At 44.9% G+C, this 18,679-nt stretch overlaps 1 protein-coding gene across 5 annotated transcripts in view; it reads left to right on the top strand.

Annotated features, from left to right (window-relative positions):
• LOC309694177 (junctophilin-1-like) overlaps nucleotides 1-18,679 on the top strand; it is a 52,283-nt gene that overhangs the window by 7,594 nt on the left and 26,010 nt on the right. For 3 of the 5 annotated variants that reach the window (XM_082514023.1, XM_082514022.1, XM_082514024.1), the window contains exon 2: nucleotides 13,130-13,889. The exons of the other annotated variants lie outside the window; for them this stretch is intronic. In XM_082514023.1, coding sequence (XP_082370149.1) covers nucleotides 13,130-13,889 — 760 coding nt within the window. The remainder of the gene's footprint in view (nucleotides 1-13,129; nucleotides 13,890-18,679) is intronic. 5 annotated transcript variants of the gene reach the window in all.

Raw genomic sequence — 18,679 nt, 5'->3', positions numbered from 1 at the left:
TTAGGCCACATGAAAGCTGTTCTACCTGCAAAGGGTGGGCCGACATCCTATTAAATCATCTGGATTAAGAATGGGTTGTCGCTCAGGTTCATATGTGTGAAGGCCAACAAGGAAATTCTTCTGCAGAATATAGTGTAGATTAGAGTTGGATGTGTCGAGACCAGTCGTGGTCTCGAGACCACTTTTACGTGGTCTTGGTCTTGTCTTGGTCTCGACGGACTTTTGTCTTGGTCTCGGTCTTGCGTTCTCAAATCGACATAGTGTTCGGGAGATTTGGAGTCAACCATCAGCGGAGCGGGGGGGTGGCTTGCTGGGCTTAAGCCCGGGTCATTTTTTCAGAAGCATGGGGTCTTTTGGAGTGTAATTTGTTAGCTAGATGCCTGACTGACAACTGTATAAAACAAAAATAACACACGAAGCACAGAGCGCACCGTCGTAAATTCCCCCTAATTTTGGTATGATCCGAGCTCAGGCACTAGGCGACTGAGCACAGCACCCATGTGAGCGAGGGGGGAGAAGCTGCTGCCTGCGAGTTTGCTGCAGACAGAGGAGAGCTTAAGTTTGACCAGGTATCAAAGCAAATCATTCGTACTGAACTAATAATGTAAATATGACGGTGCATCACAAAAGATTGATATCAAACTGATCACTTGGTTGCGTTACTTGCTCTTCAAGTGAATCAACAAATGGATAAATAAAAAGCCGAACAGCAACGCTGATTTTTTAGAGAGTCTTAGCTTACATTTCATATTTTCAGTTGTTACCCTCCACGGCTAAACAAACTCTAAATCGGTTTCAGTCATGTACTGATGAACACAACAATGGACATAAGGAGCTTCTTTCAAAGAAAAAACTCAGGTAGATGTTATTTTATATATTATGCTTTGGATGTTGTTTAGTATATCTATGCAAAACAAGAGGAATTTCAATACACAGCAGTATATTCACAGCTGAAACCAGATATTTACATACACTTTATGGAGAAAACATAAAAACTTTTTTTTACTGTTAAACATCAATTTAGAGTAAACTTGTTTTAGATAAATAAATATTGAAATATCTTTTGAATTAGTTAAATGTCAGAATAAAGAGAGACAGAGCTTCTATTTTAGTCACTTTCATCAAATGTAGGAGTACATGTACACTAAGTTTATTGTTAATTAATAAGAAAACTCCAGACGATTCCATTCTGAGCTGAAGAAGCTTCTGATAGGTTAGTAAAGTCCATGTGAGTAAATTGGTGGCACAGCTGTGGATGCATATAAGGCAAAACACAGAGCCTGTTTCTGTGACATGGGAAAATCAAGAGATGTCAACCAAAACACCAGGAAGAGAACTGTGGAGCTCCATAAGTGTGGCTCAGTTTGAATACAATTTGGTGCCGTTTACAATTAAGAAATACAGACAGTTTCTCTCTTTACTCTTAAAGTTAACAAATGTGTTTTTTATATTTATCAATCTAAAAAAATAAACATTTAGTCTGATTTGATGTTACAATTAAAAACGTGTTTTTATCTGAAGAGTGTTTAAATATCTGGTTTCAACTGTGTATTTGATGATGTTGGTGTTTGGCTTGATTGTCAGCACAAAGAGGAACAGAGAGAGAGGGAGAGAGAGAATGAGGACAGAACAGAGATGAATAAGAGCAGGTGAGACACACATGTTAGTCAAATGGTTGTTTGCCAAAACTCATCAGAACATGTATCTCGTACCTAGTGTTTCTTTTTAGGTTTGTTACTTTTCAAATTCTATATTTATTAAGTTATGCAGGCTTGTTTGCACAACAAGGCTAAATAATTATATAAACGTTTCTCAATCTAAATAGTGGACTTTGGTAGAATTAAAAAATAAGTGTAGTGCAGGTCTATGATGATTTTTAGTGCTGCTATCATCTAGTTCTGATTCTGGTTCTGTCTTGGTTAAGTCCTCAGTAGTCCTGATTTTGAACTGTTGTAGTCCTGTTTTAGTTCCGGATCAGTTCTGGGTCTGGTTGAATTGGGGTTTAGTCCTCGTGTCTTGATACAGCCCTGACTTTGTTCTGCCTTGCTGCTTAATTAAAAAACTAGTTTAAGGTGTCCTGCACATGTATATATAATAGCATCTGGCTGCAGTTTAAAGACTTTTTTTGTCTCGGTCTTGGTCTTGGTCTCGTCTCGGTCTCGGTCTCGTCTCAACTTGGTCTTGGTCTTGTCTTGGTCTCGATACCCTCTGGTCTTGGTCTTGTCTTGGTCTCGGATTAGGCGGTCTTGACTACAAGTCTAGTGTAGATTAGGGAATTTAAATTGATGTCCAATACTGATAAATTGTTGCATCCTAAATGTTATGGGGCCATTTGCCTTCAGATGGAGCATTGTTGTTTACAAACATAAATCTGCTAATTTAGACATGAACACTATTAGAATGAAAGAGCAATTTAGCTTTCTCCGAAGGGTGGGTGGGCTGTCCCTCAGCGGCACAGTGAGGAGTTCAGTCATTCGGGAGAGGTTCAGAGTGGAGCCCGTACTCCTCCACACCCAAACGAGCCAGCTAAGGCTGTTGCCTCGTGGGCACAGTGTTTCAGCCGGGCATGCCAGTTGGACCCAGAACACACTGAAGAGATTGCATCAATCAACTGACCTGGGAAAGGCTCAGGATTTCCTCGGATAAGCTGAAGGAGGTGGGTGAGAGGGAGGCCTGAACTTTCCTCCTTCGGCTGCTTCCCAGCAGCCTGACATCAAATCAAATCAAATCACTTTTTTATTGTCACATCACATGTGCAGGCACACTGGCACAGCACATGCGAGTGAAATTCTTGTGTGCGAGCCCCACAAGCAACAGAGATGTGCAAACACAACAACACAAACGAGCAAAATACAAGAATGGCCAACCTGAAACTAATAAATATATGTACAATATATAATAGTATATGCATTTCTGGATGTGTATACTAAATATTTTCCTACGTGTGTGTGTGTGTGTGTGTGTGTGTGTGTATACACATTTTTACAAATTAAATAGTAAAAAAATAAAATAAAATAATAATAATAAAATATATAAAATATACAGAGTTGAATATGTGCAAAACAAGTGGCATTTATATACAGTGTGGAGTGCATAATGTTGAAGTTCCAGTAGTGAAGCTGAGGTGTCTATGACGTGTTCAGCAGTCTGATGGCCTGATGGAAGAAGCTGTCTCTCAGTCTGCTGGTACGGGACCGGATGCTGCAGAACCTCCTTCCTGATGGAAGCAGTCTGAACAGTTTATGGCTGGGGTGACTGGAGTCCTTGATGATCCTCCCCGCTTTCCTCAGGCAGCGCTTCCTGTAGATGTCTTGGAGGGAGGGAAGCTCACCTCCAATTATCCGTTCAGAGCACCGCACTACTCGCTGGAGAGCTTTGCAGTTGTAGGCGGTGCTGTTGCCATACCAGGTGGTGATGCATCCAGTGAGGATGCTCTCAATGGCACAGCGATAGAAGGTCCTGAGGATGCGGGGGCTCATGCCGAATCTTTTCAGTCTCCTGAGAAAGAAGAGGCGCTGCTGCGCCTTCTTCACTGTTTTGTTTGTGTGTACTGACCACGTAAGATCCTCAGCCAGATGTACTCCAAGGAACCGGAAGCTGCTCACTCTCTCCACAGCAGCGCCGTTGATGGTGATGGGGGTGTGTACTTCTCTGCACCTCCGGAAGTCCACTATCAACTCCTTTGTCTTTGCGACGTTGAGGGTGAGATGGTTGTCTTGACACCAGTGGGTCAGGGCGCTGACCTCCTCCCTGTAAGCCGTCTCATCACCGTTGGTGATAAGACCCACCACTGTAGTGTCGTCCGCAAACTTCACAATGATGTTGGAGCTGTTAGTGGCTGTGCAGTCGTAGGTGTAGAGTGAGTACAGGAGAGGGCTCAGTACACACCCCTGTGGAGCACCAGTGTTCAGTGTAATGGGGGATGAGGTGATGCTGCCCAGTCTGACCACCTGGCGTCTGTCAGACAGGAAGCTAAGGATCCAGCTGCAGAGGGAGCTGCTCAGTCCTAGATCCTGCAGTTTCCTGTCCAGCTTCGAGGGAACGATGGTATTGAATGCTGAGCTGTAATCTACAAACAGCATCCTCACATACGTGTCTCTCTTCTCCAGGTGTGACAGGGCAGTGTGTAGTGTCAGGGCTATGGCATCATCAGTGGACCTGTTGTGGCGGTATGCAAACTGTAGAGGGTCCAGTGAGTCGGGTAGTGCAGAGCAGATGAAGTCCCTGACCAGCTTCTCGAAGCATTTGCTTACGATGGGGGTCAGGGCTACAGGTCGCCAGTCGTTCAATGAGGAGATGGTGGAGGATTTGGGTACAGGGACGATGGTGGCCATTTTGAAGCAGGCTGGGACTACAGACAGAGAGAGGGAAAGGTTGAAGATGTGCGTGAACACTCCAGCCAGCTGAGCCGCGCATGACTTGAGGACGCGGCCGGGAATCCCGTCCGGACCAGTAGCTTTGCGTGCGTTCACCTTCCTGAAGCACCTCCGCACATCCTCCTCAGACACAGTGTGCGCACTGACGTCATCCGCGGTGCGCACACTGTCCGGTCTCATGGGGTTCGCTGCGTCGAATCTAGCGTAGAATACGTTTAGATCCTCACACAGAGAGGCCGTGGTCTGCGGTGTGCTGGTTTTCCCTCTAAAGTCTGTGATCGTGTTTAGTCCCTGCCACATACTCCGAGGGTTGTCAAACTGTTGTTCCACCCTGTCCCTGTGCTCACGTTTGGCTGCTTTGATCGTCTTCCGGAGTTGGTAATGTGCGTGTTTGTAGTCCGATGTGTTCGCGGAGGCAAAGGCGGTGTTCCGTGCCGCCAGTGCCGCGCGAACATCTCTGTTAATCCAGGGTTTTTGATTTGGGAAGGATTTGACTGTTCTGGATGGGACGACATCTTCCACGCATTTCCTGATAAATCCACAGACTGAGTCTGTGTATTCATCAATGTCTCTGGCGGCCACGTGAAACATTTCCCAGTCCGCGTGATCAAAACAGTCCCGCAGCGCAGACTCCGATTGGTCCGTCCAACAGTGCACCGCCCTCTGGGTTGGAGCTTCCTGTTTCAGCTTCTGCCTGTAGGCGGGCAGGAGCAGGATGGAGCAGTGATCTGATTGGCTGAATGAGGCGCGGGGGAGGGCTTTGTACGCATCCCGGAAAGAGGTGTAACAGTGGTCGAGTTGCCGGTTTCCACGTGTGTTGAAAAGGATGTGTTGATGGAGTTTTGGTGAGACTTTCTTCAGGTTTCCCTTATTAAAGTCTCCGGCTGTGATAAACGCTGCCTCTGGGTGTGCGGTTTCCTCGCTGCTGATCGCGCTGTACAGTTCCCTGAGTGCTCGGTCAGTGTCGGCTTGTGGGGGAATGTAAACAGCCGTAATAATCACTGCTGTAAATTCCCTCGGTAGCCAGAATGGCCGGCACTTAATCATCAGGTACTCCAGGTCCGGTGAGCAGAAGGATTTGACCGGGTGCACGTTCGCATAATCACACCAGCTGTTGTTGATCATGAAACACACACCACCGCCTCTGCTTTTCCCAGTAAGATCCTGTGACCTGTCCGCGCGGTGCACAGAGAACCCCGGCAGTTGTATTGCGGAGTCCGGTACTTTGTCCGATAGCCAGGTTTCTGTGAGGCAGATCACGCAGCAGTCCCGCATCTCTCGCTGGAATGAGATCCGTGCCCGAAGCTCGCACAGCTTGTTCTCCAGAGACTGCATATTAGCCAGTAATAAACTGGGTAACGGTGGTCTGTAAGTGCGCCGTCTCAGTCGAACCAGAACGCCAGATCTTCTCCCTCTGCGTCGGCGTTTGCGGCCTCCAGGGCCAGAGAACAAAGGCGTCTCAGGTGAGATGAATGGGGGGTCTGCAAACGGAGCGTCCGTGTTGCAAAACTTGAACTCCGGAAAGTTATAAGAAAGACCGTCTTTTATGTCCAGTAAGGTTTGTCGGTCGTACACAAGGAGACAAGTGCTGCTCGTGAAAAAATAAAGGAAAAGTAAAATTAAACACAGAAGAAAGCCGTTGCTTGGGGGAGCTCGCGATGAGGCTGCCATACTCGGCGCCATCTTGAAGCATCAGATAACTGGAGGAAAGCCCTGAATGATTTATTGATCTGTTATTTCAGATTTTAACTTTCACTGAAGTGGTTTTAATGAAGTTTCGTACATCATTCATAAAGCATGGCTCAATGTGCTACACTTTTTACTTGCTGTTCAGTTTTTTGGATGTTGATTTGTCATATTTTAGTAATATGTGAACGTCTTTTGTAGCAACATGTTTTCATTTACATGTTTATCACATCATATTCAGTTTAAGTGTTTTTCTTCTTCTTTGTCTGGAGTATAACCTGTAATATTGATGATGCGTGATGCTGCACAGTTAAGCGACTGAAAAATGTGATTAATGGTTTCAAATGCCTTACAGTCTTTGACATTGTCCACTAAACAGTTGTCAAATTTAACTTAATGTCTGAGTGTTTCTTAGTTTTAGACTACTCAGCTAGTCTCATTTTTCCCCTCATTCAGTCAACTAAGAAATTCGTTTCCAGGAACATCCCCAGTTTATATACTGTTAATACTCACACCCACACCCCAGAAATCTCTATCAGCATTTGCCCCAGTGATTCTGAACATGAAATAAAGCTTAACATAGAGATACACAAATTTCTAATTGACTGTTGCATTAATAAAACCATCCATTTCAAATATTTTTGTTATTTCCCAAAAATTGGGATATTTTTATTGTCTTGTGAGTGGAAAAAATATTTTCATTTCGGAGTAAAAAGAGACCTACAATACAACCATGTGTTTGAATAAAAACTCAACAACATTAAGCCCAGCACCCAGTTTTAAACATCGCTAACACAACAGCTGCACTGATGATGACGCTGGCACAGTTTAATGTGGAGCCATTAGTGACATGGCGAGCTCAAGTTCAGTAAAAAAACACAACATGTTTCTAGCGTCCAAGACAGCAGCACTGTTTCTGTAATCACCATTAAAACCTTTACTGTGAAAAAGCTGTTGGGCGTCTTTTATCATAGCAACCATCAACAAACTCGGACATGAAGACTTTGAGCAGCTACAATCCACCACCGTTTGTTTTACACCGCGAAAAATCTTCCAAGAAAAAGAGTAAAGGTACTTTTTTTTTTTCATGCCTTAGTTATTTCACTTTGACTAAAATTATTTATATATTTTTTGCATTTAAGAAAACATAACATTTTAGCACGGCACATAAATACTATCACAGGGTTTTGTTTTGAGATGTTTTTTGCAGTTAAACTTTAAAACGTTGTAATTTCTAAAATGGACACTAGTGAGCAGTTCATTTTGAAAAACCTGTTTTTTCTCTTTTGAATATTCATTACTATTCATTAATAAGACAAAAGTATTTATTATCCATGGTATTTTACTTGATTAAGTCATGGAATAATCAATAGATTACTTGATTACTAAAGATGACAATATTTGTGGTTATAAATAGGCAGTCTTGTTGTTAAGTGATGACTTATCAACTCAGATAAGTCTGAGCTCAGTCTGCTCGTGCGGCTGACCGGCCAGCTACCTAGCCTGACCGGTCTCTCCAATGTGATGTTTGTGTATTGTATGTACGCTCGGCAAGGTCAGTCTCGTAATTGCCCCTTGGGAATAAATAAAGTCTTCTGAATCTGAATCTGAATTTTCAGGTCCAAGCCTCTGCTGTGCTAACTGAGGCATTGTTATTAACTTTTTGTTACGGTTTGTCATGAGGACTCACACGCAGGACTCCGTGATAGGAAGCTTCACAAGCAATTTATTTACACAGTTCACCAAATGTATATACAAATGTGCAGAAATACTGCTATATATAAAAGTGGGGGGACAGGGCTCCAGGGAAATCCAGGGAAACAGACTCTCGCTCCTCTTCCAATAATCCACAAACACGATCAGGCTAGAGAGACCAGGTTACATTTGTGACACATGGAAGACATTGTGAATCCGCGTATTCCGGGGCAGTCTTAGATGGACAGAAACAGGGTTAATCAGGGTGTCAATTTCAAAAGGGCAGATGAAGGTGGGAGATAGTTTTTTGGATTCAGACCTGAGTAGGATGAACCTGGCAGACAGCCAAACCTTCTGTCCGGGTGGTGCCGGGGTCCAGTGACAGTACGCCAAGCGCTCGGCCGTGCAGAGAAGGGCGGCTTGAGTGGCTCTCCTGGCGCGCCGACTCCTCTGGCGATGCTGCTGGAAAGAGGGCACAAAGTGCTCACCTTCAACGGCAGGAAACGGAGGTGGTTGGTAACCTAGGGACGCCTCGAAGGGGGACACTCCGGTGGCAGGGGAGGTGAGGCTGTTGTGAGCGTACTCGATCCATGGGAGTTATTCGTCTGGTTGGTGGATGTCAAGCATTGGAGTGCCGCTTCGAGCTCCTGATTGGCCCACTCCGTTTGGCCATTTGTCTGCGGATGGAAACTGGAGGAGAGACTGACCTGAGCTCTGACGACGTTACAGAATTCCTTCCAGACGCGCAACGTAAACTGTGGACCCTTGTCTGAAACTATGTCCGTGGGGATTCCATGGAGGTGTAAAACGTGGTCAGTCAGGAGCTGGGTGGTCTCTAGAGCAGAGGGGAGCTTGGGGAGGGCAACAAAATGAGCAGCTTTAGAAAAGCGATCGATGATTGTGAGAATGACTGAGTTACCTGATGAAGGTGGCTGAACGGTGATGAAGTGGATAGCAATGTGCGACCAGGGGCGGCTTGGCGTAGGCAGTGGTTGGAGTAGGCCGGAAGATGGCTGATGGACGTTGTTGTTTTGGGCACAAATTGGACAAGTGGCAATGCATTCACAATCATCTTCTGCAAGAGAGGGCCACCAGGCGAAGCGCTGAAGGAAGGTAATGGTGCGGTGGACCCCCGGGTGACAGGTGAGCCCAATGTAGCACTCGTGACCTAACAGAGGTCACGAGTTCTACAAAGAGTAAACCTGGAGGGCCCGTTCAGGGGCCTGGTTCTGTTCAATGACCCTCCCTAATGGCAAATTTGATCTCCCAGGTCAGGGTCCCAATAACACACGTGGGAGGGAGAATGGGGGAGTCCTGAGCTGTATCTTCCGAGGCAGTGAATCGGCGTGAGAGAGTGCCGGGTTTGACGTTATGAGAGCCAGGTCTGTAGGTGATCGAGAGCTGGAATCTGGTGAAAAACAGGGCCCACCTGGCTGGCCTGGCATTTGGCCGTTTAGCTGACCGAATATACTCCAAATTCTTGTGGTCCATCCACACCACGAATGGCTGGGCAGCGTTCTCCAGCCAGTGACGCCACTCCTCCAGGGCGAGCTTGATGGCTAGCAGTTCGCGGTCTCCCACGTCATAATTTCCTTCTGCGGGGGAGAGACGGCGAGAGAAGTAAGCACAAGAGTGAAGCTTACCACTTTGTTGCTGGGAGAGCACGGCCCCCACTCCGGCGTCCGACGCGTCCACCTCCACGACAAACTGTAGACTGAGATCTGGTTGGAAAAGGATGGCCGCCGAGGCGAAACGTAGCTTCAGATGAGAGAAGGCTCATCCCAGCTGACAGGAACCTTGGGTGAGTTGAGACGAGTTATTGGCAAAGCAAGCTTACTGTAGTCACGAATGAAACGAAGGTAAAAGTTAGCAAAACCCAGAAAGCTTTGGAGTTGCTTGCGGTTAGAAGGGGTTGGCCAGTTAATGGCGGCTTTAACCTTAGCTGGGTCGGCTCTGAGGTTACCTTGCTCAATGATGTAGCCCAGAAAGGAAACTGTAGTTACGTGGAACTCACACTTCTCTTCCTTAACAAAGAGATGGTCCACAAGGAGATGTTGTAAGACCTGTCTGACATGGCGTTCGTGTTCGGTGACGGAGCGTGAGAAGATGAGGATATCATCCAGGTAAAAAAGACAAAGTGGTTGATGAAGTCCCGGAGCACGTCGTTTACCAGAGCCTGAAAAACAGCTGGAGCATTGGTGAGACCAAACGGCATGACAAGATATTAAAATGGCCAAGATGGGTGTTAAAGGCCGTTTTCCACTCATCCCCCTCACTTTTCCTGACCAGGATATTTGCATTTTGCAGGTCTTAGTGAAGATTGTGGCCCCCTGGAGAAGCTCGAAAGCGGAATTCAACAGCGGGAGAGGATATTTGTTTTTAACCGTAATGTTGTTGAGGCCTCGATAACCAATGCAGGGCCATAAACTCTTGTCTTTCCTGGTCACAAAAAAGAAGCCAGTGGCTACTGGGGAAGATGAGGGGCGAATTAAACCTGCAGCAAGTGACTCGTTAATGTACTTTTCCATGCTTTCACATTCAGGCTGTGAAAGGCTGTATAAACAGCTGGTAGGGAGCGGTGCGCCCGGGAGAAGGTCAATCCCGCAATCGTACGGCTGGTAAGGAGGCAGCGAGCACGCTCTCTTTGCAAAAAAAACCCAGTTTGAGGTCACTCCTCCCCCCACCCCAGGTTACTCTCCTTTCTCCAATCAAGGACTGGGTTATGTTGACGCAGCCAGGGGTAGCCTAAGACTAGCGGTGTGAGGGGGGCTTTGAAAACTGCAAGGTTTCAGAATGATTTCCAGAAAGGGTTAAAGAAATGGGCTCTGTAATGTGGGTGATGTCTGGGAGACGCTGACCACTAAGGGCTGTAACTTGAAGAGAGTGTGGTAGTGTTTCAGTGCTTAGTTTTAGCTTATGCGCCAGCGAAGCGTCAATAAAGTTCTGTTTGCCCCAGAGTCAATCGGAGCCCTAAGAGAATGAGTCTTGAGTTGCACAGTTCATTTTGCTGCAATCATGAGACGTGGAGGAGACCGTGAACAGGAGACCTCATCCACCCATACTCTCCTCTCTACTGGCGGGCGGTCTTTTGGCCAAGCGTTGGCGATATGGCCTTTGCAACTGCAGTAAAAACACTCACCGGCCCTCCACCGTCAATGTCGCTCCTCAGGCATTAGTCTGGAGCGCCCCAATTGCATGGGTTGTTCACCCTCTTCCATACTGTCCGACACCTGATTGCCTCCGCCACTGGTCGCGCCTCCGCCCAGCGCCATTTCCGTGTGTCCCAGATGCCTCTGGGTAATATAGTTTCCGGTTCCCCGGCTCACTCTTAAATGCTCGTCTACCTTCATACACAGTGTAATCACATCAGAGAGAGTCAAAGGTAAGTCCCTCATTACCAGTTCATTTTTCAATTCATCACAAACATTATTCAGTGAGGTACTTATCAATGCTGACTGCCCCCACCCGGTCTCTTCAGCCAAAGTCCTAAACTCGACTGAGTATTCCGCTATACTCCGTCTCCCCTGCTTTAAGTTCAACAATCAAAGAGCAGCCACCTCAGCCCCGGTGCCTCTTTCAAAACCACTTTTAAATTTAACGAGAAAGTCCTGCTAAGTGATCTCAGGGTCAGTTCTTAGCATGGCTTGTGCCCAGTTCAATACCTGCCTGTAACAACTGAACAATATAGGCAATTTTGGCCCCATCAGTCTCATAGGTCTGTGATCTGGGTCAAAAATCCTGCACACTTATGAAACTCACCCGAGTAAGATTCCATAGCAGGTAAAGATTGCTCCGGGGGTTCTGGGTGAGCCGGTGCGGAAGAGGTAGATAGTACGGGCGCCAGAGTTTCGGAAGCCGGTAACTGTGGAGAGACATGCAGAGGAGGCGTGGATGGGCGTTGAGCGAGGGCTTGGGTGAGCGTAGCCAGTTGCTAGTTAGTGTGCTGTAGCATTTGTTTGTGGCGTTCCAGAATTGCTTCCGGGGTGAGGACAGGCTGCAGGGTGGGGGTTGAGTCTGCTGAGTCCATGGTTGGCTGGATCATTACTGTTACGGTTTGTCGTGAGAACTCACATGCAAAACTCAGCGATAGGAAGCTTCACAAGCAATTTATTTACACAGTTCACTGAATGTATATACAAATGTGCAGAAATAGTGCTACGTACAAAAGTGGGGGGACGGGGCTCCAGGGAAATCCAGGGAAACAGACTCTCGCTCCTCTTCCATTAATCCACACACATGATCAGGCTCTCTTTCTCCAACTATCACCACACAGGAAACAGGGAAAAGGTCAAGGGAGTCTGTACACAGGGAAATGTTTGTTAGTTCAATGCTCAGAAACACAAAGGGGAAACTTAGCTGGCAACTTGACGACACTAACACGAGTCAAACACAACGATCCAGCGAAGAACAGCAGTCATCGCCTGGCTTAAATACTGGTTGTCAATGTCATGTCAATGGCTGTGAACAAAGAGAAACTTGTAAATAACTCATGAAAGAATAAAGTTACGTTGAAACCAAGCACACCATTGTTTTTCTTGTGACATTACCAATAAGTGTGATGTGTCACATGGCCCTCTTCCTATTGAAAAAAACAAAAGTTGTATCCAAGATGGCCGACTTGTAAATGGCCACCATGGTCACCGCCCATCTTGAGGAGTTTGCCCCCTCACATATACTAATGTGCCACAAACAGGACTTTAATATCACCAACCATTCCCATGTTATTACGGTGTATCCATATAAATGGCCCACCCTTTACTTAAACATGGAGTCTGCCTCACAGTGTTTTACACTTCACACGTGTCCTGGATATGTCATGCTTAAGCACATCTGTTGAACACTTTTGGATATAGTTATAATCACTGATACACTTACACAATTATATGATAACAACTTTGTAGATGGGCAGCCTGTTTATGGCAGTTGAAGTTTGTACAGTCTCCTGACACATTGCTAACATTTCTGTTGGCTAGGAATGTCACCTAAGTTGTTAATAAAATAAAATTATATTTTTACTCTACCTCTGCAGTGACTTTGTTTTTGTTTGTTTTTTTTAGCTTAGTATCCTACGCTGTCATAAAGTAATGTGGTGTGGTACGATATTTGTCTTGCTATAATGATGCATGGCCAAAAGGTTGATTAAAATGACTTTCATTCGACTATATAAAGTAGTTGGTTCATTGATTCATTGTTGGAGCTCTAGTTGCATTCTTCTTTGCATTCTTGATCTTTTTTATTTACTTTGGTAGCCTCTATCACTCACTTTGTATTCTACATTATTCTGTATATGCTTTTTATTCAGTCTCTGCTTATTTTTTATGCTTTACTCACAGTCTGTCTTCTCTCTGTGTGTCTCTCTGCTACTGCTGTAGGCACGTATCAGGGTCAGTGGAGTGGTGGCATGCGTCACGGCTATGGAGTACGTCAAAGTGTTCCTTATGGCATGGCTTCTGTCATCCGCTCACCTCTACGAACTTCGCTGTCTTCACTCCGCAGTGAGCAGAGTAATGGTACAGTACTGCGTGACAGCCTATCCGATAGCCCTGCTGGCACACGTGGTGGTTTTGTGCTCAACTTCCAATCAGATGGAGAGGGTTCAGAGAAGAGAAAGGGTCTTTTTCGCCGTGGCTCCTTTTTTGGTAGCCTTCAGCGACTACGCAAATCTGATTCACGCTCATCAATTTCTAGTAAGCGCAGTTCAGCACACAGTGACACTACTATGAGCCGCATCAGTTCAAGTGACGCCAACTCTACCATTAGCTTTGGAGATGGAGACCCTGGCGATGACTACCTGCCTCTTGAGGACAGTGTGGATGCTACCACCACCGAGTCGTATGTGGGCGAGTGGAAAAATGACAAACGCAGTGGCTTTGGTATCTCTGAGCGGTCTAATGGCATGAAATATGAAGGCGAGTGGTTGAATAATAAACGCCATGGCTATGGCTGCACCATCTTTCCTAATGGGACGAAGGAAGAAGGGAAGTACAAGAACAATATGCTGATCCGGGGTATCAGGAAGCAGCTGTTCCCACTAAAGAATACCAAGACCAAACAAAAAGTGGATCGTGCCATTGAAGGAGCAGTGAGAGCAGCAGCCATCGCCAGAACCAAGGTTGAGATTGCCATCTCCAGGTAAAATATCCTGAGAACCATAAGGAAGTTACAACTACTTTTACCACCTTTTTCTTTACTATATTGGAAGTATATTGGGTAGTATATACTATCCAAAGTTTTATCCATATTTTATCTATACTATTGTCAGAGCATATACTGATCATTATTAAATAGTATTAGTAATACTCTTAATACTACTCTGCATATTTTGGCTTGACACAAAGACATTTTATTGCTCATTTTGACACACTGGCTTACAAATGTAATTGAAACTTCATAGTAAGCATATGGTACTTAGTATTCTGTGGAATGAAAAAATATTTGCTGCTTGTTAGTTTGGGATTGTCTTTCATATGTGTCACATGTTTCAGATGATCAAATATATTTTAAAACTGGACAAAGATAACCCAGTATGTAAATGCTCATTTAGTTTATTAAAAGAAAAAAAAGCTATCCAACCCTACCTGCTCTATGTGAAAAAGTAACCGTTAAATCCCCAAAACCTTTGGAAAAATATTCTGTCTAAACTTTTTTAAAGGGTTGAGTCTGGTTACATCTGGTGTAAAACTAACACACCATTTCAAGCCTGTTTTTCAACAGTTTTAACTGCACATCCCCCATCTCAAATATCATCAGCACCCCTAGATGCCCTCCTCCCACTGCCTCACTGATCTGACCTCCTGTGACACCTGCATATTCACCTGTACTCCTAACCAACCCCGAAGTCCCCACCAGTCAAGCCAACACCAGCATCACTTCCACCTCAATCTCCTCTGCCGGCATGCATCTCAGCCCCAGAAACCCATTTTAGATGCCATACCTAGAATCTACTGGAGCCACTCACTCAATTTTGGGCACAGTGACCCGAGTATTCTGATTACTACAGGGACAACAGTTGCCTTCAGCTTCCACGTATTTTCTATCTCCTCTCTCAGCCCTTGTTATTTCTCAGGTATCTTGTTCCTATTTCCTGATGTTGCTATTGCTACATCTTATCACTACAGCCTTCCTCCTCTGCTTGGACCCAACTACTATGTCTGGCTGGTTAGCCTTGGCACTTCCAGGCAATACTCTGCAACGGTGTTCCTGCATGCTATGCCATCCACTTCATTATAGCTTTCCATGTATGATCTGCCAACTAGTATTTATGATCTTTGCTGTTCTTGTTCCTTTTCTCTCTTGGGTTTCTGCTGCCTGAGGTATCACCAAGCACATGATCATTCCTGGCCATCTTTCTGATGTACTGATGGATTGTTGTTGTTGTTCTTACATCCTGGATAGTAATTCTACACTCACTATTCGTTGGCCTGGATTTGGTATGAAACCTTCGATACGTGGTAAAGGCTTTTCTTTTTTTAATGTCAGTGGTTTCTATCTCCTCCCTTGGCTAGCTTATTATTCCAGCAGGGTATCTGGCAGGGCATAGGTGTTGATTACCTAGAGCTTGTTCTTCCCATTCAGCAGACTCCTCAGGATTTGCCTTGCTCTTTGGCGAAGGCAGCTTCTCTAGTGGCCTCCTCATTGTTCAGTTCACCTCTTGTATTCCCATGTAATTCTAGCTATCCTCAATATCTGGAATATTGCATTCTGATAGTGCAGTCTGCTCAGTTCTGACTACTTTCCATCTTTTTGTTGTTCAGGCTTACGTAGAACAGCAGTGGGGACAAGGTAGGGCTGGGCGATATGGCCTAAAATCCATATCACGGTATAATTTGAAGCAAGCGCGGTAACGATATATATCGCGATATATTCTTTTCTTCTGTATCACGTATTTTACACACTATAAGGCGCACTTAAAATCCTTTAATTTTCTCAAAAATCGTTAGTGCGCCTTATGTGTGAATTCTGGTTGTACTTACTGACCTCGAACCAATTTTATGTGGTACATGGCGCGCAGAAATCTGTCAAAAATGTTTCAGTACAACTTTGGTAAGCTATGAAGCCACACCGCTTGATGGATTGCCGGAGCATTACGGCTGCCGTATTCAGGAGCCCCGCGGAGTGATCTGGGTCCAAAACTCCGTCCGCTTCAGGTCCCAAAGTCAAACGAACACTGCGGCATCACTAAGAGTTACAAACTGTCTAAATTATTTCCAGTGTTGCCAACTTGGCGACTTTGTCACTATATTTAGCGAGTTTTCAGACCCCCTTAGAGACTTTTTTTCTAAAAAGCGACTAGCGACAAATCTGGTGATTTTTTCTGGTATTATTGGAGACTTATTTATGACGACTTTTTGACGTGAAAATGCATATTGCTCTTACTCTCAACAAGCAGCGGTGCTGCCGTGGGCACCTCACCCGTGCCAAAGCACTCACAGGCGGATGATAGTCCTCCCCCATCTGCTATCAGGGCACAGAGATGTTGACCCCTATGCGTCCAAACTGCAAATGAATCGCGCATGAGCGAAGCCGCTGCTCTCGCACTGACTGTAACGCAGTCAGTTCTTCTTTTACTGTTATGCTGTTTTGTGGATCACAAGGTTTAAAACTACTTATAAACACACACACACACACACACACACACACACACACACACACACACACACACACACACACACACACAGCAACTCCACCAGAGTGCCAATTTCGGGTCACTTTTGCAGGTGTTCTGGGAATCCATCCTACCTCAAAAAAACATCCTACCCAATGTTTCTGTGCAGACGCGGCGCATGTGCACAACACCAAAGCCGAATTAACTTCTTTTTCTCTCACCCATCTGGAATACTTCTTAAGGTTATGGTTATGGCGCGCTTTTAAGCGCTTTGGGTGCCTTGAAAAAAGCTATATAAATCCAATCCATTATGGTTAGGGTTATGGTTAGGGGTAGGGTTAGGTTTAGTCACAAGTCACCGTCAAATTATAATACGGGTAGGACGATTTGTCAGAGTAGGATGGTTTCTCAGAACACCGGTCCAAGCCCGGATAAAGGAGCAGGGTTGGAATTGTGACATTAAAAAACAATAATTGCTAAAAGAAATTTAATTTATAGTTCTAAATAAATTCTAACTGCATTTAGGACATTTTTTACTCACTTTTTGCCTCTTCCACGATGTTATTTCTCTGTAGGTTACAGAGAGGTTACAATTACATTGGCAGAGGCTTCTATGTGGTGTTAGGCAGTTTATTGGACGTTAGTTAGATGGGACCAGTCCCTTCGAAGGGTCCTTGGTAATCAAGACTGTCCAGCCTTCAGTTAGCTGTTCCAGTTGCATCCATTAGCAGCTGGTTCATTTGTTCTGCCAGGTGCTCACTGAATACAGTTAGGCTCTTAGGCAGTAGGTGTGAATGATGTGCGGGCCTGGTGCTGGCGAACTCATGCTTGAGACTCTTTCTTGGATGTGATGGTCACATCACATGACATGCAGTTTAGAGTGGTTGCTATGGGGTGCTCTTAGATCCACTAAACACTGAGTATTGTTGTTGTGTTGCATCCATCTCCCATATGCTATTCCAGTGTTGCTTCATCTCCAGTCTTGGTGGGACTGCTCTCATATTGTTTTCCTGCCTTATATTAATGCATCTTTGATGGTTTAGTAGAGAACATCTGGTTTATTCTCATGGTTTCTACTTCTGGTATACCTCTTAAGGCGGTTAGCCAAGACTGTGTATCTTTGTTTGGTTGTTTCAAAGGCCTCAGAATTAGCAGCTTGTTGTACTTCTTCTACACTCCATTCTTCCTCATACCTTTCTGCAGTTTAAATATTTTGCTAACTTCCTGCAGTTTTCCCTTGATCTCAGCCTCTTTCTGCATGGCGGGTATTGCTACTTGTGGCTGGTCAACTTATAGCCAAGCATCTCAAGGATCACTGTTGCTGTGGTATAGATCAGCTGGTTGGTTTTAGTAATGAGCACAGCAGGGATTTTATGTAATGTTGGATTCAAATGTTGCATCGCTTTGACCTTCAGATACTAACCCCAAGTTGCTCTCCGATACATCCATCAGCGTATGCATGTGTGTGAATGCTTAGATAGAATGCACTTAAAGTGTAGAAGAAAGTGCTTGTGTGCATGGCTGTGAATGGGTGAATGTGATCTAAAGTGCTGTGAGTGCTCCAGGAGAGTAGAAGTGCGCTATATAAGAATCAGTCCATTCACCATTTTAAGTCTGGATGAGCTGAATAGTGTTCATAAAAATTGATGCATATTTCTAATCAAATGTGATACCCATGTAACCCTCTACATAATTTTAATGTTTCTTTTTCTATACTGTTCCATTTTAATCACCCTTTGGTTTTTACCTCTTTAGCCAGTTTGGCAGAAATACTTTGTTAGATTGACAGAGAAACCACATTCCTCAGTACAGCACCAAGAAAGCTCTTAGGGGTTTATACCCCATCCCTAAGACATCTGGGAAGCTCTTGGGGGCGGGGGGGGGGGGGGGGGTAAACAAACATATGTGTTAGTTTCCTCATTATTTCATCATTAAGGAGATAAAAGAAGTGAAGTTTATTCCTTTAGAAAAATATCAAATCAAATCAAATCAAATAAATTCAGCAACACTAAAAGCCCTGAAAGACCCCTCAAGGCAACGAAAGTAGATATTTACAAAATCCTTTCCTTGATTAAGAGAAAAACTCTTCAGTTACTAGCCAAGTCAAAAACACACAAAGACGAAGGCTTATCGTTGTCAAAGTCTACAATTAAGAGAAATGTCCAGCCAACATCAAAGGAGAGAAAAAAACCTAAAAGCTGTGTGCATCACATTTCTTCACAGCTGCCTTGCATATCAATGCTTTTTAGAAGCCCCAGATGGCAGCCCCATGGAAACTATTGAAACACTTCCAAATAAACCAGACAGAGCACACTAT

This window comes from Aulonocara stuartgranti, assembly GCF_965226115.1.
Source record: "Aulonocara stuartgranti genome assembly, chromosome: 18".
Lineage (NCBI taxonomy): Eukaryota > Metazoa > Chordata > Actinopteri > Cichliformes > Cichlidae > Aulonocara > Aulonocara stuartgranti.
Note: the sequence above shows the minus strand (reverse complement) of the source record. Positions and strands in the feature narration are given on the sequence as shown.